Source organism: Hoplias malabaricus, chromosome 16, assembly GCF_029633855.1.
Source record: "Hoplias malabaricus isolate fHopMal1 chromosome 16, fHopMal1.hap1, whole genome shotgun sequence".
NCBI classification, from domain to species: Eukaryota; Metazoa; Chordata; class Actinopteri; order Characiformes; family Erythrinidae; genus Hoplias; species Hoplias malabaricus.
Window position 1 is genome coordinate 27,500,118 of NC_089815.1, and position 25,756 is coordinate 27,525,873.

The following is a 25,756-nucleotide window of genomic DNA, read 5'->3' on the forward strand; positions in this document are numbered from 1 at the left end:
GCTTTAATATCCCTCTCTCCAAGCTGCCCCGAGGTGGGAGAGGCTACTGCCCGCATCACACAGTGCAGATCAGAAACAGCAGAGCTACTGGAGTTTTTAGACTGTTACAACTGTTCTGAGATCAGCCCTCGCACCAAAACATACAGCCCTAAACGACCTCATCTTCTAGTCCTTAGTAAAAGATAATGGGCGGTTATTATAACCAGTATTATAAACGGTTTAACGGTAACGACACGTTCATAACACTATTGTGGACAAAACTACAGGTTGTTTTGTGGATTTGAGCGTAGTCAAGCCTTTACTATATAACCATATATATATATATTTTTTTTTTTTTTTTTTTTTTTTTTTTTTTTTTTTCTGTGTGTATTGCTTGTGTGCTTATAGGTGTTGTTTTCCTTAAGGCACAGTCTCTGACCTTCTTTTTTTTTTTTTACCACCACTTCCCTGTTGTAATCCAGCTGTTTCTTCTAACTGTAAGATGGACCGGGCACCTGCTGCCGTTGAGTCTGTTGCGCACACACAACCCCTGTTTATGTGAGTGGACAGACGGAAAATCATTTCGCTGCAATGTTGTACTTGTATAACTTTGTATGTGACAAATAAATTGAATCTAATCTAAAATATTCCATCACTAAACTCCTCCTGCAGCTCCTCTGTTCTTTAGAAAACCCACCCCAAAAAACTCCTTTACACCGAGATAAAACACAATATTCCCCCACATGTTCATTCGGATGGGATTAGTATAACCTGGGGTCGTTTTTGCTGCTCGCTTCAGGTAAAAGATGCAGAAATCGTTCCTGAAACGGGAGTACGCACTCCGGAAAAATGACTGAAATAGTCTATTCAGACAGAATTAAAACTACTGAGATACTCAGGTAATAATTACTTCACCCCCACGTCCACAGGTAAAACTAATCCAGTCCAAACAGGGCTTCAGGCTGTTTTTTAGGGTTGAGTTTTAGGCTTCATTTGCACAGACTTTTATGTTGATAGGCCTGAATATGGGTGGAGTGGGGAGCCTCAAATCGGTGTAAACCGAATTCCTACCCAATGAATGAATGACCGAATACAGTTAGATCTACTCTCTTCTAGTTTAGTGTTTGGATTTGTTTATCAGGTGGATGTTGCGTTTCTCAAACGTGTCACTCCAGTGAGAGTGTTAATAAAGTTTCACTGATCCTACATTACAGTGAGTAATAAGTAGAACATCTTATCTGGAGTCAGCCTCGGATTCGCTCTGATACAAACGCACACACCTCTGTCAGGGCGGAACGCTGATCTATCCTGTAATGGGCTGAGGCAGACGCTGGACAGCTCAGAGAACTGCGATTGACACACACATTAGTTTTAAAACTAGTCTAAATGAGCCTGAGATGAGAAATGAAAATGTGAAAATTAATGCTTAGGAGAGAAAAAAAGAATGGAGAATGGTCTAATTTTACTGTGAGGTCATCCTCTCAAGCGAGTCCAGGGGTGTTAAGCCCACCTCACTTTTTAAGCCCTTTCTTTCCTCCTGCTTTCCCTTAGTGAGGCCACGGTGGTGAAAGACAGAACAGTCGAGAGCAAGGTAGTGTGACAAGAACAGAGAACAGACAGAAAGAGGCAGAAGAACAAGCAAAATGCGAGCAAGAGGAGAAGAGAAGAGAAAGGAGAAAGTAAGCTCTAAGGGCACACACGCTCCATTTCAACAGGGAAACACTATCAGCACATCAATCTCACACACGCGCACTCAGAGGCCATGCAGTGTACCCTTGGCCTGTAGGATAATGACCTCCCCAGACAGCCTGCAGTCCAGTTCAGGTCAAAGAAGAGAGAAGGAGAGAAGGAAGGAGCCAAGGGGAGGCAGAGTGGAGACTGTAGTTCTGATTATTCACTACAAACACCTCACCGCCAAATACTAGAGCATTATCTCAATTTATTCAGCTCCAAACTGTCAGCTCTAGAAAAAAAGGATATTTCAGCTCTACAACCACAGACTTATGCCAGCTATACACTGTGATAACAGCAGTTTTATATGACGACTGCAGCCTACATCTCAGCAAAGACTGTGGCCTTACAGTAAAGATATTCCGGAGATAAACCCAGGAAGAGAGAAAGTGATCCTGCTTCACTGTGGGTGTCAGCAGCATCACATTGAGCAGTGCCATACCAACATTTACACACGTAGTCATAAGAATTAACCGAGAAAAAGAAAGACAACGTACACCAAATAAGAACTGTGCAAATCCAAGTCTCCAAACTTGAGGGAAGAAGAAACCAAGAGTGTTGTAGCAGGACAGCAGTCAGAACAAAGAGAATGAAGGAAGGAAGGAAGGCAGACAGACAGACAGAGAGACAGACAGGCAACTGTAGATGGATGGAGGGTGGAAATGCAGAGAGCAACTTCATTATTGAACAGACACCTGCCTGAAGCCTGAAGCACGGCCTTCTGACACTCGTCCTGAATAATTAAAATACACACTTGCTGTCTTACACACTGACCACTGCTCTGATCAGAAAGTGTGAGTGTGTTTCACTGTGAGCATATATATATATATATGTGTGTGTGTGTGTGTGTGTATTCGTTGTACATACAGGGCCATGAGTTTTTTGAGCAAATGCTTTAGGGTAGTTCCCTTCTTTGTATGTACAGAATGTGTTTGAGAGAGGGGTGTGTGTGTGGGTGTGTGAGTGTGTAGTAAAGGATATAGCCATCTTGCTGTGGAACAAGTCCTTCTGGTCGTTGAGGGAACTGAAGGTGTCCAGATCTTTCTCCAGCTGCAGGAGCTGCTTCTCCATCTGTTTCAGACTCTTCTCCAAATTCTCAGCTGACACTGCACACAAACACACACACACAGGTTTAAATCAGACACCAGTGACATTGGTACTGACACATTTGGAGAGATAAAATCAGGAACGAAACTAAAGATTATACACGAAGAGCACACACTTTTTTCCCCCTATAGAGCACACACTTTTTTCCCCCTATAGTCAGTTTTATACTTAACATTCATATTTAACATTTCCATGACCCGAATGTAAGGGCGGCACGGTGGTGCAGCAGGGAGTGTCGCAGTCACAGGTTGTGGGTTCGATTCCCGCTCCTGGTGACTGTCTGTGAGGAGTGTGGTGTGTTCTCCCTGTGTCCGCGTGGGTTTCCTCCGGGTGACTGTCTGTGAGGAGTGTGGTGTGTTCTCCCTGTGTCTGCGTGGGTTTCCTCCGGGTGACTGTCTGTGAGGAGTGTGGTGTGTTCTCCCTGTGTCCGCGTGGGTTTCCTCCGGGTGACTGTCTGTGAGGAGTGTGATGTGTTCTCCCTGTGTCTGCGTGGGTTTCCTTCGGGTGACTGTCTGTGAGGAGTGTGATGTGTTCTCCCTGTGTCTGTGTGGGTTTCCTCCGGGTGCTCCGGTTCCCTGCCACAGTCCAAAAAAAAAAATAAGCGCTTACAGATAATGAATGAATGAATGACCCGAATGTAAGCAGGTCCATGCCGCATGCCGAACGATATAAGACTGAGGCCTACTAATAAAGAAGCTCTTCTGGGGTTTGTTTTATAAAATCACTAAATACCAATTTCCACAAGATTGGGGCCTGGAAGCTTCACACATTATTCATTGCCCAATATATATATATATTTTTTTACCAAAGGGAAACCTATTGACAAGTCCGTTATCACAGATCAGTCCAAACTGCCATGGAGGGATGTAAAATCACATGGATGCCGACGTGGCCGTTCAGACAGATTCGCACTGCCACAGATTGGATATGAATGTGATTTAAAAAAAGATAGTTAGATTCAATGTGTCACATATAAAGAAACATCGGATTTGGGCCACTTTGACCTGCTGCGTGAATGCAGCCTTATTTTAACAGGACATTACCTGCAAATATAAAATATCTAAATTACCTCTGTTCAGCCAGGAATACAATATGTATAACCTGAAGTACGGAAGGCCAGGCTGTAATAGTCAGATATATGTTAATGAACTGGTAATTTAGACACAACAACTGAATGTTTTTACATCCTTATTCATGCTGTGAGCCAACAAACCAGATCAACTTGTTCACTGACATCATTTTGGATGCTTTAGATCCATTCTAGAAGGTAATACATTCTTACAGACATTAAAAATATTGGTGAGCTCAAACAATACAGCATTTTTAATGTGTGTGAGTGTGTGTGTGTGTGTGTATACGTGCACCAGTGGGTCAGTCATGTCAATAAAATATTCAGAATCCTCAGAGAAAGGGTAAAATTGGGACAGCATGAAGCCTTACTACACGGCCAAGTGAATCCTGCCCATACAGAGAGCCTCAAATTAAACAGATTAAGAAAGAAAATGAAAGGGAATAAAAAAAATAAAAAAAAACCTAAGCTGCTTAACTCTTTAGGTAGTTTAACACGCACACAATGCTGTATGAAAAATAATTCATTACATCCAGCTAAGCAGAGGATAAGCAAGCGAAACTCTATCCCACCAGGCTTCCTCAGAGGGTACGTTCTTCCTGCATCCGTAACTGGACTCCTTTTCTCTACCCAGTCCCCTCAGCTTCTTAATCAAAGCTGAACTGCCTGTTAAAATCACATAATTACCCTTGCACAGTGCTACTGAGAAAATAATAACATTTACACCTGCCATTTCAGAGGGAGAGAGGAAAAATGAAATAAATGGAGGTGACCACACTGAGTTAGACCAGTTGTGAGGGAGAAGGAGAGACACAAACCAGCATTACGCCTCAGTACCATTCACCATTATCTGCCAACACACACACTCTCAGAGAGAGAGAGAGAGAGAGAGAGACAAAAAGAAAGAGAGAGAGAGAAAGGGAGAGAGAGAAAGAAAGAGAGAGATTTGCATATCCGAATTTGTTGCTGCTTATTTTGGATCACTGATTACTGGAAACAAACCTAAGAGTTTAGATAGCCTTCTGTGTGTGTGTGTGTGTGTGTGTGTGTGTGTGTGTGTGTGTTTGTTGTTCCACTAGGTGTTATAGATTTTCAGCTCACAGGAGCCATGTGTGCCACAGCTGCTCCAATTAAGTACAGCACAATTGCAGCACCTTTTCAACACCCTTACACTCTCTCTAACACCAACACACACACACACACACAAAAACACAAACACTAGTGCTGGGCGATTTGAGCGCAAATCAATATCACGAATAACGGTATATTTTTCCACGATTACGATTAATAGGCGATTATTTTTGTGTTTGTGTTTATGACCCTCATGGTTCAGTGACAAGGCTTTTGCTGTAAATATGCTCCAGAATTAAAGCTAAGATATTTTTTCTAATGTCGCTGTCCTCTCTTGTTTTCTGAGCACTGTTTATATTTGGTGTGTGATTGTGCTTTGACTGAAACTGTTCTTTCTCAGTGTTTACATTTGACTTCTTTTTGTTCAGTGTCGTCTTAATTATAGTCAAAACACAGCACGTCCAAACCACAGACGCTGTGCTTTTCTTTGGTACGAGCTCGAGTCAGCGTTTAGGTTGCTTCCGTGTGGCAGATAGGGGGCAGAATCATTGGTAGCATGGTTTTAAAGGGACAGTACATGAACACACAGTGGGGACATAACAGAATAGAAACAATCAATACAATCGATATAGACAAGAGTATGTCGATTAAAAGTTCTGAATGTCGGTTTTGATTAATTGCCCAGTCCTAACACACACACACACACTCACCATTCCATGTTAAAACAAAAATCAAAACAACCCATACACACACACACACAACAGTGAACTCATTCTGTGGACGTCAGTCCATTGTCTATGATTATTTGGATTGTGAGAAGCAAGAAATGCAAATGATTTCTTACACTTTGAAGGAGAGGAAACATATCAGTGCAAATGTCTTTAAAAAGCAGAAAAGGATGGATGTGATAATGGCATTACATCGAAGCACACTTCTATTAAATATATGTTTCCTTCTTTCCCCCCGACACTGAAAAATTAACAACCTGCACTTAACCACCACTTGGACTGGAAATCAAATAAACGCAGGGTGTCCTCATTTCACATTTATTAAAAAGTGCTTCATTTTCTTACATTGCTTTCAATTAGAAAGCAGACAGAGATGCTCCTTTTCAGTGCTGTGAACATTAATTTGCCTGTTGTATTATTATTCTGTGTGTATTACAGTAAAAGCTTCAAATATATATAAAATAAATAAATGACATGCATTTAGGGCGGCACGGTGGCGCAGCAGGTAGTGTCGCAGTCAGACAGCTCCAGGGACCTGGAGGTTGTGGGTTCGATTTCCGCTCCGGGTGACTGTCTGTGAGGAGTTGGTGTGTTCTCCCCGTGTCCGCGTGGGTTTCCTCCGGGTGCTCCGGTTTCCTCCCACAGTCCAAAAACACACGTTGCAGGTGGATTGGCGACTCGAAAAGTGTCCGAGTGTGTGAGTGAATGTGTGTGTGTCTGTGTTGCCCTGTGAAGGACTGGCGCCCCCTCCAGGGTGTATTCCCGCCTTGCGCCCAATGATTCCAGGTAGGCTCTGGACCCCCCGCGACCCTAAATTGGATAAGCGGTTACAGATAATGGATGGATGGAATGACATGCATTTATTTACATATTATACACACATCACAGCAAAGCCACCATGTTTGGCAAGTGTAAGATAATCTTTGAAAATGATTATTAAGTAAGTAAATGTGTAAACCCATGCCATTCACAAAAATCTGACGGTCAAATCTCACATCATTTCCCACAGCAGCAATAAACAGCTACAAACAAAAACAATCCATTTGGGATTTTAACTTTGGGCAGAAATGCAAACATATTCCTGGAAAAATGGAGAGCACTGGCAGCTGCACTGAACACACACGAGGTAGGACCGACCAAACTGCTGTAATCTAAATAAACGTCAGAACATCCACATCATGGCGCACGCACAGCTAGATCTGAGTGATAATAAACACATCAATATGATGAAGTTAAGACAAAGTATAACACAGATAAATGTAAAACTTCATTTAGAATAAACTCCACTTAAAAATGTGTGATGTTCATTTTGATACCATTTTAAGGGAAGAAAAAAAATCATTCATTCATTATCTGTAACCCTTATCCAGTTCAGGGTCATGGTGGGTCCAGAGTCTACCTGGAATCATTGGGCGCAAGGCAGGAATACACCCTGGAGGGGGCGCCAGTCCTTCACAGGGCAACACAGACACACACACACCCCTACGGACACTTTTGAGTCACCAATCCACCTACCAACATGTGTTTTTGGACTGTGGGAGGAACACACGCAGACACAGGGAGAACACACCACACTCCTCACAGACAGTCACCCGGAGAAAACCCATGCAGACACAAGGAGAACACACCACACTCGTCACAGACAGTCACCAGGAGGAAACCCACACAGACACAGGGAGAACACACCACACTCCTCACAGACAGTCACCAGGAGGAAACCCACGCAGACACAGGGAGAACACACCACACTCCTCACAGACAGTCACCCGGAGGAAACCCACGCAGACACAGGGAGAACACACCACACTCCTCACAGACAGTCACACGGAGGAAAACCACGTGGACACAGGGAGAACACACCACACTCCTCACAGACAGTCACCCGGAGCGGGAATCGAACCCACAACCTCTAGGCCCCTGGAGCTGTGACTGTGACACTACCTGTTGCTCCACCATGCCGCCAGAATAAAAAATCAAATGAGCATAATAATAATAATAATAATAATAATAATAATAATAAAGCTTGGAAGTGTTCGTAAAACTATCCAGTCATGTGCCACTGTAAGGCAGTGTTTATAACGCTGCCGCGGTGAAAATTTCCCAGTGTGGTGTTTTAACAGGGTACAAAACTGCGATAAGCGATAATACCATCCCAAATGCCTTCATTCATCCTGATTCTAGTGCTACTGTCCTAATTGTCACATGGAAGGTTCACCGGCCTGAACCTTTTGAGGCTCTGTGCTGGTGGAGACAGTTGGGCTTCAATAGCTGGAGAATAGGTAGCTAGATGAGATCTCAAATTCCGATTTCCCTGTTTCACAGCGACCTTTCAGGCACATATTTTGCCTATTGCCTCGTCTGAATTGCTTGGCTCTCCCTTTTCATTTGGTTAAAAGGTGAAATGCTCCCAAATTGTCAAAGTTGCATTTGGTTTTGTGACTAGGTTTGCTGCCATTGACTGATGCTCAGCCGGTCAGATGCCAACGGTTGGGAAATATTACGCTCCTAACCTTTTTACGACCTTTTAATCAAATGTATTTAACATTCATTACACAGGCACACCAAAGGGTTAAAGAAGAAAGACCATGCAATGAAAGAGAAGACATCGGGGTGTTGAAGGTTTTTGCAATTCCTTACGGATGGCTTGTCAATAGCGTGGTATTACCTTATTGCAGTTATTGAGACAGCCCTAAAGGCTACGTAACACCTACATAAGCTACTTGTGAACAATGTCATAGACCTTAATAAACATATTACAAAAGCTGTTTGAGCAGGTGTCATCTGTCAAAGTCTTCTTTTATTAAATTTAATCACAAGAGACGCTACAATCTCAACTGATTCTAGTTTGCCTCGTGACACAAAGTGTTATTGACATGTTATTTACCACGAAGTAGCTGTACCCAAAGAAAGGGGGGAGGGGTTTAAACCTAATTAATTTTGCCTAATTTCATGCAAAATATCCTGACACTAAATTTTGATATTACTACCCAGCGCTGTCTATATTAGATGAATAGAGAGAACAACTGCATGTGATTTTTCCCAGCCAAACTGAAGTGGACACATGAGTAGAGGAGTAGTGGAGCAGAGCATGACATTGCTCTTGTAATGGAAACATGCAGGAGTTCACTGAGAAGCTCCAGGGTGCTCTCCTCCTTCTCAAAGCCTCTAAGCTTTTTCTGAAGGCTGGAGGGTGAGAGAGCACAGAGAAAACGACCACACATCTCCAGAGCCCTGGGGGAGCAGTATGTGAGCCATGATCAGTGAAAATTTGGACATGAGATGGTTATACAGGAATAAGCTCAAGCGTTTACAATGGTTTCAGTCTCTATCGCGTTTTTTCTGCTGAATTATACGAGTAAACGAGTAACGTGGAGCGTGTAAAAGTAGTGTTAAAGTGTTATGGAACAAAAACATTAAGAGAAAATGAAAAAACAAATGGCACAAGAGCAAAAAGTTTCTGAAAACTCACATATTTACCCACGGATTTACGACAGGGCGCGGTAACTACTGACCGTCACTCCGCTGGTGGAGTCCTGTGATGTCATATTCGCACTGTTCGAATAGTGGAGAATATAATGATGTAAAGTTTAGGTTGAACCAGCCGCCCCTCTTCAGTAGTCTAGTCCTCTACAGGTTAACAGTGTCTCTGAGAAGACAATTATAGTGTTTCTGTGATTCTTTTATTCCCTGGATAAGAGAACAATAAACGCACTCCATCCAGATCTCTCTTCACACAACAGTATCTACAATGCTTCTTCACTAGCAATCATGTGCTATTACAGCCCCCCTCCACCCCAATCACCACCCCTCTCTCTCTCTCTCTCTCACCCTCTCTCTCTCTCTCTCTCTCTCTCTCTCTCTCTCTCTCTCGTTAATTACAAGTCTAGCTGCAGATGGATTTTCAGTTTGTGAATTAGATATAGTTGAAGCAAGCTGAAGAAAATCAAAACTATACAGTCAGAGGTTGAGCCTGCGTGTGGTTGGCATGGCAGCTGGGGTAGAAAAGAGCATGGGTTTTGGTAAAGATGGGAAATACAGAGGGGAGAGAGAGAGTGTGTCCTCTAACACAACCTCTAGCTCCCTCTGATGGAGTGTGCAAGGAAAGGAGGAGGGAAAGGCAAAAGAAGAGACGAAGGGAGAGAAAGGGTTGTACATAAAGGAGGCTAGAATAAAAAAAAAAGTAGGGGGAGAGAGAGAGAGAGTGAATGGGAGGGAGAGAGAGAGAGATGGGAGGGAGAGAGAGAGGGGGGGAAGGGAGAGAGAGAGAGGGGGAGGGAAAGAGAGAGAGAGGGAAGGAGAGAGAGAGAGAGAGAGAGAGAGAGAGAGAGAGAGAGAGAGGGAGTGAGAGAGAGAGAAAGTGAGAGAGAAAAAGAGAGAGAGAGGGAGAGAGGGAGTGAGAGAGGGAGTGAGAGAGAGAGAGAGAGAAAGTGAGAGAGAGAAAAAGAGAGAGAGAGATAGATAGATTAGCCTGGTCATCTTTTCAAAGCAAGTCCAATCTTCACATTCTGCACATTTATCATATTTATTTACAGATAGTAAACTCCGCCTGTTGATCTCACTGGTTCTCTGCCAGATGCAGCTTTAAAACACACACACACAAATATAAGCTGATATTGACAAAACAGTATCGGCAAAACTCTCAAAAATTACACTGTAATGCAGATTTCCCCCTTAGGAATAGATTTCTAAAGAAGAAAAATTTCCATTTGTATCTGCACAGCACAAAGTGCACTAATGACTTCAGCCTGGTCACAGACTTGCTCTTTTATTACATCATTTCATTAAGTTAGCTATTTGTTTATAGTCTATTTACAGACAGACATATGCACAGACTATTAAAAAACAATCAAAGCGAAACAAAGGCAATGATACAACAGCATATGCACTACACACAATACACCCTGTGCTCCCAAAGTTTCCAAGCCCTGCTTCACTGACACACTGCTGCTGACAGAACTCAAGACAGATCTGTCCTAATGAAGCCTGTGATGGGTTCATGCACAAAACAAAAATCAATATGTCTGGCTGGCAAAGCAAGGTGCAATAAATGCCTTTGTCAGGGACAAGCTCAGGTGAGCCCGCTATAGTCAGGGCCTCTTTGGCTGATAGGTCACAGCTCTTTAATAGGTGCAGTAATGGCAATACACAGCACCTGCAGTATTTTCAGAGCCATGTTCCAACCTGGTCAGAGAGCTGAGTTATATCACAGGAAAACAGAATAGTAGCAGATGAAAGAAAGTTACATCAACACTCCCGAAAGAAGGAGATGTTCATCCATACTTATTTTTACCTGGATATGTCCACCCTGACAGCTCTGTATCAATGGCAATGCACTGGAATAAATGAGCATTGCATCATCTCTCTCTATAATATAGCACACCTTCAATACTAATGAAGACACTGTAAGTAATGGGGAAAAGCAATGCTCTACATTGTATACACTAATTGGGCATATTTAGATCATGGAAATATGTCGTAGAACTGGCTGACGCTAATTAGCCCAATGTTTTCTACCTAATTAATCATGATTATAATTTAAATGTTGATAATGGCTACGGAAACTTTAGACTCCTATACGTGAGGAAATTTAAAATCCATAAATATATTACATAAAAAACATAAAAATACATGCCCGCTGGAAGCCAGTGGAACCAAAGCTAAAAGGTGAATAGGGAACATGTTGATGAACGCACAAGTCTTATAGCCTTGGCTGATGGGTGCTTTTGTTGGACACTGCCAACTCTGGGCACGTGAGCTTCAGAACTGGACCACGGATCCTTGGACAAAGGTGGCCGGGACAAAAGAACTCGTTTATTTATACATTGTGTGGACAGCCAGGTGCATCACTTACCTGTGCGTACTATTCTGTGTATTCCACTACCTAAACACGGCTGAACAGCCAACCAGAGAAGAGTTCTTCAGAGATGTTTTTGGTGTCATGAGGAGGACCTGTAAAATCTTGTTGCGGCTGACTGCACAGATACCGTTGTGCTATCAAACTAGCCTCAAAGAATTTAAAAACACCCACAGTATAAAGTCCAACACGAACTCCCTAGATCTCCTGCACTACTTTTCAAACAGATCATAGAGCTTCGGCTCAGTCCCCCTCTTCAGTATCATTTATATCTAACAAAGGAAGAAAGAACAGAACGTCGTTTGGGAGATTTCCAAAATCAAAACTCTTCCCAAACAATTCCGCTCTCTCCTAGTGTTAAGATTTGAACAAACAGCAGGTATGTGAAGGGTTAATCCTGAACAAGCTTTCTGACTCTAAACTCTTTCTATTAACATGTTGTTAACTGTGTGCTGTTTATTAATGAAAGTGATACTTTGTGTAATTCACTTCATGTCGGAAAATGGAAAGAAATATGACTCAAACTGATTATAATAAATATACTAACACACACACACACAAACACACACACACACACTCTCCCTCTAGCTTTAAAAATGCGGCTGCTATCAATTATATGGAAATTGAACTTTAAATCGCGTTCCTCTGTGTAAACTGCATTTAATGAGATGTTTGGTGTATGTACGCTTGCTGACAAGAGTGGCCTTGGAGTGTGTCCTTGCTTTTAAGTGGACTATCCTTTACGATATTTATGCCAGAGCAAGCATACAAAAATCTGAGTGCAGAATGTGTGTGTGTTGTTGTTGTTTTTTTTTTTTTTCCTTCTCAGAGAGAGTGGAGAAAAAAAAAAAAAAAAAACAGTATAATTGTTTGTGCACACCTACCAGACGCCGACTGGGCCACAACAAAAGCATGAGACAGCCTTGGCAAAACATTCCCAGCGTGAGCTGAAAACTGCCAGTCAGATCCACGCATACACACGCAAAACACTAAACCCCTAAATAAACTTATAAGACAATTACTGCCGACCAAATAATACCTTTGTGAGAGCTGAAAGCACAACACTATTTTGCAGCGATAAGTAATTAATGAAAACACAGCTACCTCGTTCACCCAATCCACCCCCACCCCGGATAACAACCCCCCCCCCCAATCCATCTCAAAAAGAAATACAGCAGTGGAGGAAAGCAACAGACAGAATAATGGATGGAAATAACTGTAATAGAGTAACACAATCAGACCTTGTGTGCGAGCTCCTTTCGGAGTGCTGGGGATGTGTTACCCATAATGCCATCCCGATTTGATGAGGGACGCTACAGCGGGAGCTATTAATGAAATGTGGAAGTGGGAGAGAACATAGATAGGCCATTACATTAGAGAAAAGAAAGAGGCAGGAGGAGAGTGGGGGATTATGTTAGGGAGAAAGTTTGGGAGGAGGCAGAGAGCGAGAGGCGGCTCTCTTTTCTTCTACTCTTCATCTCGATAAATCCCGCAATAACACGACTGCAAGTTTCAGATGGGAACTGACTGCGACGAGGTAATAAACAACATATTTAAACAAGGAAATAATCACATAATGAGAGCTAAGAACACACAGAAACGTGAGAAGAACAAGAAGAAAAGTCCCAGGCGAAGATGAAGCTCAAAGTAATGATGGAGATGAAGACCAAAGCAAGGAGGAGAAGAGTCTGATTGTGTGAGACATGTCAGGAGTGGCCTCCTCACTTTGTTTGCCGCTGCATATTTCCTCCACAGTTATCCTCAAGGGCACGCCAACACAATGCCCACAAGTTTACGTTTTACTGAAGGCTGAGGAAGAATCCAAAGAAGAAGCCAAGGCAGAAACAAAAGTTACACTCTGAAATGCTTTTTCCAAGGGTCCACAGATACGGGAGCTGATGGACACAGGCTCCCAGCGAACTCTACGTCTTCAGCTCATGAAAGTAAAATGCTGCTCTTTTCTTTAACATGAGATGAAAAATATTCCAGGTATCCAGCCTTTGGCAAACTTAAGATTTGAATTGGAAAACCATCTTCGACCAGAACTTCTCCATTACACAGTAGAAGTTATTACTCGTGAATCTGAACCTGTGGTGGACTGGCGCCCTGTTCAGGTTGTGTTTATGTCTTGCGCCCAGTGATGCCAGGTATTTCCCAGATCCACTGTGACCCTAAACAGGAAGACGTGTTTACAGATGATGACTGTAAATAATATTTTTAAAAAAAGTAAAGAATCTATGTGTAAATTAACCGTTTAATGATGACAATGATAAAATAATAATAATAATTCTCACCTGAGTCACATAATCTTAGGCTAGTTTTGTTTTACAGCTAAAAAAAAACTCCCACCAAACCCACGTCACAACACCGGCTCTTTGTAAATAAAGGACTCATGTCACCCAGAAGAAACCCATGCAGACACAGGGAGAACACACCACACTCCTCACAGACAGTCACTCAGAGGAAACCCACGCAGACACAGGAAGAACACACCACACTCCTCACAGACAGTCACCCGGAGGAAACCCACTCAGACGCAGGGAGAACACACCACACTCCTCACAGACAGTCACCTGGAGGAAACCCACTCAGACGCAGGGAGAACACACCACACTCCTCACAGACAGTCACCTGGAGGAAACCCACTCAGACACAGGAAGAACACACCACACTCCTCACAGACAGTCACCTGGAGGAAACCCACGTAGACACAGGAAGAACACACCACACTCCTCACAGACAGTCACTCGGAGGAAACCCACGCAGACATAGGAAGAACACACCACACTCCTCACAGACAGTCACCCGGAGGAAACCCACTCAGACACAGGGAGAACACACCACACTCCTCACAGACAGTCACCCGGAGGAAACCCACACAGACACAGAGAGAACACACCACACTCCTCACAAACGGTCACCCGGAGGAAACCCACACAGACACAGGGAGAACACACCACACTCCTCACAGACAGTCACCCGGAGGAAACCCACGCAGACACAGGGAGAACACACCACATTCCTCACAGACAGTCACCCGGAGGAAACCAACACAGACACAGAGAGAACACACCACACTCCTCACAAACGGTCACCCGGAGGAAACCCACACAGACACAGAGAGAACACACCACACTCCTCACAGACAGTCACCCGGAGGAAACCCACGCAGACACAGGGAGAACACACCACACTCCTCACAGACAGTCACCCGGAGGAAACACACGCAGACACAGGGAGAACACACCACACTCTGCTCACAGACTGTCACCCGGAGGAAACCCACGCAGACAGAGTGAGCCCATTTCCATTTATCAATTTGCTTATTCACTGTATATTCCCGGATGCACATTTGGAACAATGCCCCAGTGCCCACACCACTCCCCTTCCTCAGTGAAGCCCACAGATTAAGTAAAGGACTCATGTGGCACATCTAGAGAAATCTGCATCTTCCAGTGCAACCCAGCAATAAACTACAATTCCCATGGGGCTCAATGGGTCCCTCTATACCTTATGCTCTGTGTATTAATGTGGCAAGAGGGGCAGGCATGATTAATTACCATTAAATATTGCACCCAGAGACAGTGCTAAATGAGCTGGGCCCTAATTAAAAAGGAGGAACCATGCTACTAATCAACGTGGCCTTTCTACTCCACTCAGCATGCAATTCCACACAGACCGAGCCCACAACAGCCAATACCGAAGCTTACGGTGGACAGAAAGTAATAGGAAAGTATTGCGAATTTTCCACTGCCCTCCAATAATCAGTACATCTGTTGATTAGACGTAAAAGTTCTGTAGTTCACGTTCTGTCTTTCCTACTCTCTCTGTCTCTCTCTCTCCCTCCCTCTCTCTCTCTCACTCCAAGCATGCTGTAATATAGTGAGACAATGAGACATTTCGGTCTTTGTTTCTTCTCACTGCTCCTGGGGTAGCCGGGAGCGGTGTGACCTCACGCAGCTTTCCCGTCAAACCAGCACCCCCATATCCACCAAAACACACACAGAGATACACACACACACACACAGCTTCTGTCAGTTTGGATTAGTAAAACAACCTTCTCATCCTCTTTTTGGCTGTTCATAATCAACACAATCTCAATTTACAGATGAGTGTTAAATTAGTGTTTGGCTAGCTAAGTACAGTGCTGAAAATCAGAGATGGGGCATCATCCCCCCCCGAGCCAGAGACGGCTCTGAAATTTTGCTCATTGCTCACTTGCTTCAGGAGAGGCCTGTGGTTTTAAACTAAGTCTGTTCTTTTTAAAATAAAGCTGCATAAGGAAGTAATTAATACATTCTGATGGCAGACTGGAGACACATTCCTTGTAGGCTACAGACTCACGGCTACACTAAACGGGTAAAACGTGGGGGTTATAGAAAATGAATAAATGAATGAACGATTAAAGTTTACAGCTGTAAAAATGTACACTACTTCTCTCTCTCTAAGTGCAAAAGGCATCAAATAAAAAATAAAAATAGTGATTTCACACAGTGAAAGAAATGTGATTGGAGACGGCAAATTGAAGCCTTCAGCAATTCCAGAACTGCAAAGAAAAATACCATAAGTGCAGCCCAATTGTATAGATTTATTACTGTGGCAGGGATTCACTGCAACACATTCGGATTAGTAAAGCAACACTCTCCTTTGCTGACTGGCAGTTTGTAATGAGGGAATAATCACAATCTAATTTTTGGTATTGAATGTTCGGCCAGCGCTGTTGATAGCCAAGTACAGTGCTGCTGCAGAGTCTTTTTGTTCTCTGATGGAAGAGAGTTTGAAACCATTAAAAGAGGAATAGCAATGAATAAGTCATCGCATAATAGCTGAGGGGTGGGGGTAGAGGAGCAAAGCCTTGAAAAAGCTCATGAACACAGGAATACAAGAGATGAGACCAGAAAGGAATAAGAACAAATGACAAAAAGACTGAGTGAGAGCTTGAGAGAGAGAGAGAGAGAGAGAGAGAGAGAAGGCTCCATTTGCTTTCTAGTCGATAAACAGCATGTTTTAGAACAAGAAATGATGATAAAGTCAGTGTAATTTGTCTCTCATACTGAGGAAGAAGCTCAGTGTTACCGTGAAAAAAAACAAATACAAAAAAACACAAGCTCCTTGGACTGCAGGGGAGTGTCCAATAGAGCTGACCCTGGACAGGAGACAGAGTGGACTCTGGAACAGCTTCACATTATTCAAGAAACATCATGTTGGTAAAATGTCAGCACATCCACTTATTCGCTATTCATTCATTTTCTGAAGCCACTTCATTCAGTCAATGGTAGGGGTTGGTCCAGAACCTACCGGAATCACTGGCGCAAGATGGGAGCACACCCTGGACGAGTCGCCAGTCCATCAGAAGGCATCACATTCATTCACACCTATGGACACTTCCGTACACCACGTACCACGTATATTAAGTAAACTTCACTAGAGAGGACTTTAAACGCCCTGTGCTTAAATCTAATTGTATCAGAGCAATGCACTTTGTCTCCAATGGCTTCCGATGCAATTTTTAAGAACGACAAATAATAATGGCTAAAGATTTTCCTAGGACACACTACTCAAACCAGAAAATGTGCCTTTCATCAAGACAAACATTTCTCCAAGTGTGTCTGTCAGAAGGCTTTATCTGTGGTTTTTCAGAAGACCAGTGGAACGAACGCGTGATCGATAAATGCTCTTCAGTGCAAGAAAGTGAAGCCTTTGACGTCTCTGGAACAGATGAGCTTTATTTCAATCATATCTGATGGAGAGCAATCCACAGCGTAGTACATACTGAATGAATACTGACCACAAAGCAAAGAGCAAACACTTCTGTAGAACACTGGGCAAGGCAGGACAAATCAAGCAAGAAGAACAGAGAACAAATGGATAAAAACGGGGCTGAATTCAGTCCTTTCTTCATCCAAAGCAACTCTATATCCATACGTAGCCATACAAGAGAAGAGAAATGTATGGCTGTTTGACTTCTGGTTGAATATGAAAGGAAGGCTGAGCTCCATGATGTCACCTACAGATGCAACACTATTACACTTACTCATTCAAAGAATGAAAGTTTCAGCTTCACTGCATGACATATTTGCAGCCAACCTTCAGGTAACAAACACAGGAAGGAAATCTGAGGATGTGTTTGTGATACACCTAGGAAAGGGTTAATCTGGAGTGGCATCCATTTCCCTCGCTGAAAAGAGGTACTCCACTAGACACTAATGGAGAAAGAAATAGCACAACCCTCTATACAGGAGGGGAAGAGGGTAGGAAAGACCCAGATACATTACACACCACCGCGCAAAATCAGAAACCACCGGGTCCATCCTAAGAACACAGAGTTCGGTAGCTTTACGACAATCCAGCCCAAGATTGACCCTGGAACTGCTCAAGTATGTCCGGCTTCTTCCGAAAAGTCAGTTCTATTGGCACTATATCTGTGACACCTGTGAGCAATAGGTGCACATTAAAGTAACCAAAGGAGTGTCCGGACACTTGAGGGGATATATTTGTTAGAACATCATTATATGATGCAGCCTGCACAGACAGAACAAGAAGAAATAAGATCCAGAGATAAATCTGGAAGGTAGAAAAAGCCACCAAGCTGGCAATTCAGCTTAAAATAAGAGCATGTGTCCACACTTTTTACGAGTGCTTGGCAAGAGCAGATGGTGACAGACACTAACAAACAAACCACACATGTTTGCACACAGCACGGGGGCCTATGATCTTACCCTGTAAGCAAGTCACACGCCATGTGTCTTAAGAGCCGTTTCATTCCGAGCCATTATCTCAAACTCACTCCAGCGTGATTCTGAAGTGGAACAGATTGTGATTAAGCTATGGATATGACTATTCCAATCCAAAGATCTCCAAAGTCATCTTAGTGTTTATTTAATTGAGCATATGAATGAGGCATGTGTAGTCTGAAACCTATACGAACAAAAAACGTGTGCCGTTTCCATGTATACCGCTTTGTAATGGGGGTTTGCGGTCCGTAACGTCCGTATGTCACTACTCGGTAGGTGATGGTTAAAATAAAATGATGGACAACACAATCAAATGATCCAATAATTGTTGACATACAGTGCTAACCTCAGACAATTATTTTTTAAAACAATTATTAAAAAAACGACTTTTTGACTTTCAAACGATGGTGATTTGTGTGTATACCTCGACTGGCTCTGTCCACATGTTGCAGGTCGTCCACGAATCTGAGAACGTCAGGATGCATCTCCTCACACACCTCGGCTATAAAGTGCAGCAGAGTGGACTTCTGGTCAGCTGACTTTGTGTCCTTCAGCTAAGAGAAAGAAACAGAGTAATGAGTGTAAAGAGATCATCGTTGAAACCAACATTCAAACGGTCTGTAACTTTCCTCTATGAACATCCACTGGATTCAGACTTCAGGACTCTTGCTGTGTACGGTGTTGATATTAAGTATAACTGCAGCATAATCAGAAAGATGATGGGGGAGGATTTAAAGAGGCAGTGTTTAATGACTTTGGTATTTATGGCTGCGTGTGCAATGATCAAAACACCATGTATTAATATTCACTGGAGCTCAGGAGCTACAGAGCACAAGAAAAACCCCATGGTTTAGCACAATGCTGTTTCACTGAATAGACATTAGGCAAAGTGCACTACCAGAGCACTGAATACCTGTTTAAAGGTTTTGTACAATAACTAATCAACACCAAGTGATTAGTATTTGTAGTAAGCTTTAGAAGTGAATACTGGATTTATATTAAAACTTTTCTAAACCCTGAGGTAGTTTAACAACTACATTTTTGGAAAAACTGTGCAGCCTGTACTGCTGTAGCATGTGGTTCTGTCCTTCAGACTGAAGGTTTTCTTTAATAAATGCCTCATTATTTGAAGCGGTGTTAAACCTGCGACCGCTGTGAGCTGCAAGAGAACGGCACTGTAGTAAAGACCGCTCAAACCACATCAGTGCTGGCAAGCAAATTCGTGTTAGCTTGAAAACGTGTTTAGTGTTTGGAGGTCCTAATTTAATCAGATTTGTTTGTGATATCTTTCTTCAGGTTGAAATGTCACCGAACACTTGATTGGCTACTGTGCTTGCACACAGAGGAATTTGATCTTCACATATTAACCCAATCCGTGCAGTGAAACACACATTTACACACGTGCCCAGAGTGTTTGTCAGCCCTAGCCACGGCGCTCGGAGAGCAGTTTGGTGTTAGGTGCCTTGCTCAAGAGCGCGAACAAACCAGCAACTCTTCCGATTACACGTCCAGTTACCTACCCACCAGGCCACAGCTGTCCCCTGAGTCGACGGAGTCAAACTGGTGACTGGAGCACCGTCTGATTAGACGTGCCCCAACTTGTTGACGTTGCGAATTATCTTAATTTATTTGACCATGAATTCATTTAAAATTAACTTTTACTGTGTAGCTTAATTAGATTTGAATATACACCTGTTTATTATTTAATAAAACTCCAGCACACTTGATTTCAAATATTTAAACAGTGATGCATTACTATAATATTCATAGAAAGGTGGCAGAGGTCTTTTAAAATGGTGCTGTAGGAGGTATGTACACGTGGTTATATTCATTAAGCACTGGTTCAAATACTGCATTAATATTTACTAGATACTGAAGGACAAGCATCTCTCAACTAATCTCACAATTTTAATCGCTCCTTCATTCAGTTCATCTCTCTCATATATATATGCGTGTGTGTATGAGAGAGAGAGAGAGAGAGAGAGAGAGAGAAATACAGAGCTGAGGAGGCACAGAGAAAAAAAAAAAAAAAGGAGAGGAAGAGAGAGAGAAAAAGAAACACCGTCTTGAAAGAAGCCATCGGCAGCAGCCTCCTTTTGTGCCTGACAAGTTAATTTGATAGCACGCTCTGAAATTGCGGCCAGATTGGAAAAGCAAGATGTTTTCATTGTCAATTATGATTACCATTCGGCAATACGGATACGGGCCTTTGTAAAGGCCGAGGTGCCCCAGAGAGGCGAGAAGGGAAAAACAGAATGCAAAGAGCATTTGATTAGGAGCGATAGCTCAAACGTTATTAAGCTCAGCGGGGTTGTGTGCTCTTCTGATTCTGACACACGATCACCTGGTGAGATTCCTCGTATCGGCAGAACCATCAGCGGGAGGGAACTGGGAGGGAGGGAGCGGGTGGGGGGGGGGGGGGGGGTGGAGGAGGGAGAAAGTGAGAAAGAAAGAGAGAGACACATAGAGAATAAATGAAAATTAACTTGCTATGTCTTCTTTCTTTTCCGGATTGCTTTAACTTAGAGTGGATGTGCTCTGATGGTGGCCTTTGTACTTGCACAGTCACAATTTGGTATCAGAACCGTGAGAAGACACTAAATTAAGCTTTGCTGCTCCAATACAGCACCCAGAGGTAGAAGCCGGGTGCAGACCATGTGTTAAATTTGAGCGGAAACAACAATTGAGGATACTATTAACAATAAAAACTACAAAATCCAATAGATTTTCACCATCTAAAGAAACCAAGAAAGCCATAATACTGTAGCAATCAGTTCACGGATGTCATGTTTATCATCTGGGAAAGACCTTTCCCAGCCTCTTTTCTAAGGCAATGATTTCTGCGCAGTCGGTCTTGACCTTGTGGACAACACAAGGCTTTCGAAGCTGACAAACATGAATGCCTCAAAGAGAACATGCCACTGAGAACTAAATATATCCTTTAGAGGAAAGATCACAGAAGAAGTCACACAGGAGCATGATGGGAAAGCTCAGATGACGCCTCTGAAGACTAAATAGACACATGAACTGAAAGAAGAACTCTGAACACATGTGACAGGTTAAACTTCCCACAACACAAACAAACAAACTACCCAACAGATCGACTCCGGCACTGAAAGAGAACATCAGGAGGGGCCCTCGGGCGAGCAACTTGAAAGGTGGGGAATGGCACACTTTCTTTGTCGCTCTCCGCCTGTTAGCAGTCGCGCATCTGTCTCGCTCTCCCCTTCCCTCTGTACTCGTTTGTCGGAGGAGACAAACCCTACATCATCCGAGATGCACAGAGAAGTGAGCGTGTGACTCGAGAGATGTGTGCAGACAAACAGCCAGCAGTTTCTCGTCTCGCACGCAAGGAATGACTTCTGAAAAGCAGGTGGAGTGTGAGGCCGAAATGAATCACAATCTGAATGTTCTAGGTTGATTGGCCTCCAAAAATACCAGGAAATCTAGCATCAAAGCAGTGCATGAGTTTAGGTGCCACACAACAATCAGATTCACTCACACACTCACACCTACGGACACTTTTGAGTCGCCAATCCACTACCAATGTGTGTTTTTGGACTGTGGGAGGAAACCGGAGCACCCGGAGGAAACCCACGCAGACACAGGGAGAACACACCAAACTCCTCACAGACAGTCACCCGGAGGAAACCCACGCAGACACAGGGAGAACACACCACACTCCTCACAGACAGTCACCCGGAGGAAACCCACGCAGACACAGAGAACACACCACACTCCTCACAGACAGTCACCCGGAGGAAACCCACGCAGACACAGAGAGAACACACCACACTCCTCACAGACAGTCACCCGGAGGAAACCCACGCAGACACAGGGAGAACACACCACACTGCTCACAGACAGTCACCCGGAGGAAACCCACACAGACACAGGGAGAACACACCACACTCCTCACAGACAGTCACCAGGAGGAAACCCACGCAAACACAGGGAGAACACACCACACTCTTCACAGACAGTCACCCAGAGGAAACCCATGCAGACACAGAGAGAACAGACCACACTCCTCACAGACAGTCACCCGGAGGAAACCCACGCAGACACAGGGAGAACACACCACACTCCTCACAGACAGTCACCCGGAGCGGGAATCGAACCCACAACCTCCAGGTCCCTGGAGCTGTGTGACTGCGACACTACCTGCTTCGCCTGAAATGTTACAATTGTATGCAAATATAATGTTATTAGCCTGTTCAAGGACTTGTATTATTATAACACTGTGCTTACACAAGCACATAAATCAAACCCTAGTCTTCTACAAAGAAGGCAACAGTGTTGCTATTTACACTACACAACCCACTAGGGCCAGTTGATTAGGTTCTAATATTATTACTAAAATTCAGACGTTCCTTTGGCAGCCCATCAACCTCTGCCTCTAACAAAGTCCAAAATGTGAACGCGTTTGTTAGTGTGGCGCTCTTTTGTCAGGTGCTATAGGAGACTTATTAGACGGAGAGGCATTTCATTATTGGCCTGAGAGGAGACCTGCCTTGCTACTCAGCTGTAATGCGATAATGACCATTTTCCGAAGAGCTGAGACACGGCCCAAAAAGAGAAGAGTGGGCAAGTGAAAGAGAGAGAAACTGCAGAATGAGCAGTGGGTTGCCATGGTTGCCTACATAAACCCACTTGGTTGGAGTGGTAATTAAATTCTCCTTTTTTATTATTTTGTTTCTATTTTTCTCTTTAATTTTCCCTACACACATACTCTCCCTCAAACTCCACTGTATTACACCTTCATTATGCTTAAACACAAAAAAAGCTTTTCACAGAGTATAGCCATCATATTCCCCACCTCTGACTACTGGTAACATGAAACAGAAAATGTGCCTCAGAGCTTGAAAGGAGAAAAAGAAAAGGAGAGAGAAAAAGACAGAAGATAGGTGGGTCACTGAAAGGGGCAAGGTAGCCTCCTACTCAATAAAATATGCAAAGAAGTACACGTTACATAACACAGAAAAAAAAGTAAGAATCAGACTTCGATTAGATATTAGTCTTCAGTTTCTCACCCACCCCCTTTTTCACTCGCCTTAACAATTATACAAATTTGATTGGCTGGAGGGAGAGACTGGAACCCTGGGAATGTTGGCACCTAGGTAAGGTCTAACACACCCACACACTCAGGAAAAACAAGTCGGAATTGTGCAATTTCGCACAGACGTTTGTCCCGGAGCGAAGGAGAAAGCTATAAAATAGTTTTGGGCCTTTGAGGTTTGATGGACATCGGAAGACATGCCGGTCTCATGTGCCTGATAGTGTTGAATCAAATAAAAACCTCAACAAACAAAACGGCATCTGCTCACCAGAGGCGCCTTATAAGAGGAGGCCGTTAGGGGTCAAGGGAGCAGGGGCAGTCCATTCTCCCTCATGCTTCACAATAGAGCCATCATCTTATCCACATCAAACACGCTGCTTTTATTTGAAATGAGGTGCTTGTAATGACCCTGGGGTTTTGTGTGCGCTGTCTGCGCTACCAGCCCAAGCAGAGAGGAACACGACTAAGCCGGACACAAATAAATAAATAAACAAATACATTAAAGCTCGTATGAAACTAACAGAAACAAAAAGCCGTCCGCAAAAGAACATCTACAAGAACCTAAGGAAATAATCCATGTGCCACATTCGTCTACTGCCTTGGACGAAGGAGAAAAAAAATAAAGTGTTTTCCTCACAATAACACGAGCGGTACCCACCTTGCAGAGGGAGCTGAGGTCAAAGCCGAAGGACTGAGCATTGCGTGAGCCAGCGTTCATGTAGTTGCCCATCAGCAGCACCAGCTCCAGCAGCTTGCTGAAGGCCTTGCTCTTCCTCACCTCATCACACGCAGCATTCACCGCCAGGATGTCTGGCCTCAGGTGACTCACCTGCTCCTCAAACTGCAGCTTAAACAGGATGGAGTTGAGTCTGGGCCTCAGCCGCTTTACGTCGCTCATCTATAACACACACAGAGAGAGAAAATAATAATAAGAAATAATACATAATAATAAAAAAATCACCAACCTCACTGTTTATTACTGATTTAAGATGCTTAAAGCGTAGGTGTGTGCATAACATAAGCCCCGAGCTGCTTTGGTGTATGCTTCGGTATTGGCTTTTTGAAATTGTTATGGAAACAATATGAGTTAAGAGTCTAGAGTTCAACAGAAAAAAAAAACAAAAAAAACATATACTAATATAAACTAGATGCACAATAATGTCAGAGTGACCAGAGACAGATTCTGTTCGATGGGAGGATTGCAGACTGCTGTGCAATGCCATCTCCACACACACACACACACACACACTTCTGTTCAGACCCAAAACTTTAGTAATGGCATCAAACCTCTTTTCAAACTATTTATGTCCTTTTTTTAGCCTCTATTTAACTGTTTTCTCTCAACCCCCACTGATTCCCTTTGAAATTACTTTCAGACGTGGTTTGTGATTTGCGTGCTGCCTTTGACTTTGGCATTTTAAAAGCTATTTATGTACGGAAAAGCCATGTTTTTTTGTGTTGCTAGGCAATGGTAATGGATGTCGGCAACGCGGCGATTGGGGCTGCGTGTGCTGGAGTTAATTGGTGTGTGAGCGTCTGTGGGGGGAAAAAAACGTGTGAAAGGCGGCGTCGAATTACGGCCGTTACGCAATTATCGCAAATTGGGAAATATTGCGTTCTAAACATGGGGGGCTCTGGAGTGGCCACGCTGACGGAACGCCCTGTGGATACCACCAGGGTGAGAGGAAGAGCTCTCTCAGGGCACAATTATATGAAGTGTGGGGAGGGTGGGGTTCATGCGTGGGAGATATACAGAAGGGTGACAGGCATTGGAAGAGCAGATGAAGCATTATTGCTTTGCTGGGAGCCCTACGGTGTGTGTGTGTGTGTGTGTGTGTGTCTCTCTCTGTATACGAGGGATGGCAAAGCATCAGGGCCTAATTTGTCAAAATGAAAACAGATTGGCAATGGTGCAGCCAGCACGTAGATAAGTAACTCAATAAGGACGAATGATTAATATGTCTAGAGTCATTCCCCATAATCAGATATTATTGTCTTCTCAGTGGTTGCTAAACATTAAAGCTGCCACCGAACTGATGCCTGTATCCAAATAGACAAGTAAACAAACGACACACATGGAAAGCAAATATGCAATAATAATGAACCAATTGTGAATTGTAATTTAAGGGGCAGCAATCCCAATTTCAGCTCTTTTTTTGGGGGGAGGAGCAACGTGAGGCGATCCCCTGGTTATGCAAATCCTCACAGGACCACATCGTCCTCATTCATCTGAATGAAATCGCCAGCGGCTCAGTGTTTAATCAGAGTTTAATTCTGAGCAAAGCCAATAGGCTTAGCCCAATTATGATTAAGGAAAGAAAAACTAAACATAGTTTGTATATATGCCACACACACACACACACACACACACACACACACACACACAACAACCTGATAACATGCATCAGAGCACATAAAAATAAG

The 25,756-nt window shown here is 43.4% G+C and overlaps 1 protein-coding gene across 4 annotated transcripts in view; it reads right to left on the reverse strand.

Annotated features, from left to right (window-relative positions):
- Positions 1 to 25,756, reverse strand: part of diaph3 (diaphanous-related formin 3) — a 326,290-nt gene that overhangs the window by 115,618 nt on the left and 184,916 nt on the right. For all 4 annotated transcript variants that reach the window (XM_066647628.1, XM_066647626.1, XM_066647627.1 and 1 more), the window contains 3 exons: positions 23,991 to 24,230; positions 18,698 to 18,827; positions 2,691 to 2,816 (listed from right to left, as the gene is read on the reverse strand). In XM_066647628.1, the coding sequence (XP_066503725.1) occupies positions 2,691 to 2,816; positions 18,698 to 18,827; positions 23,991 to 24,230 (496 nt within the window). The remainder of the gene's footprint in view (positions 1 to 2,690; positions 2,817 to 18,697; positions 18,828 to 23,990; positions 24,231 to 25,756) is intronic.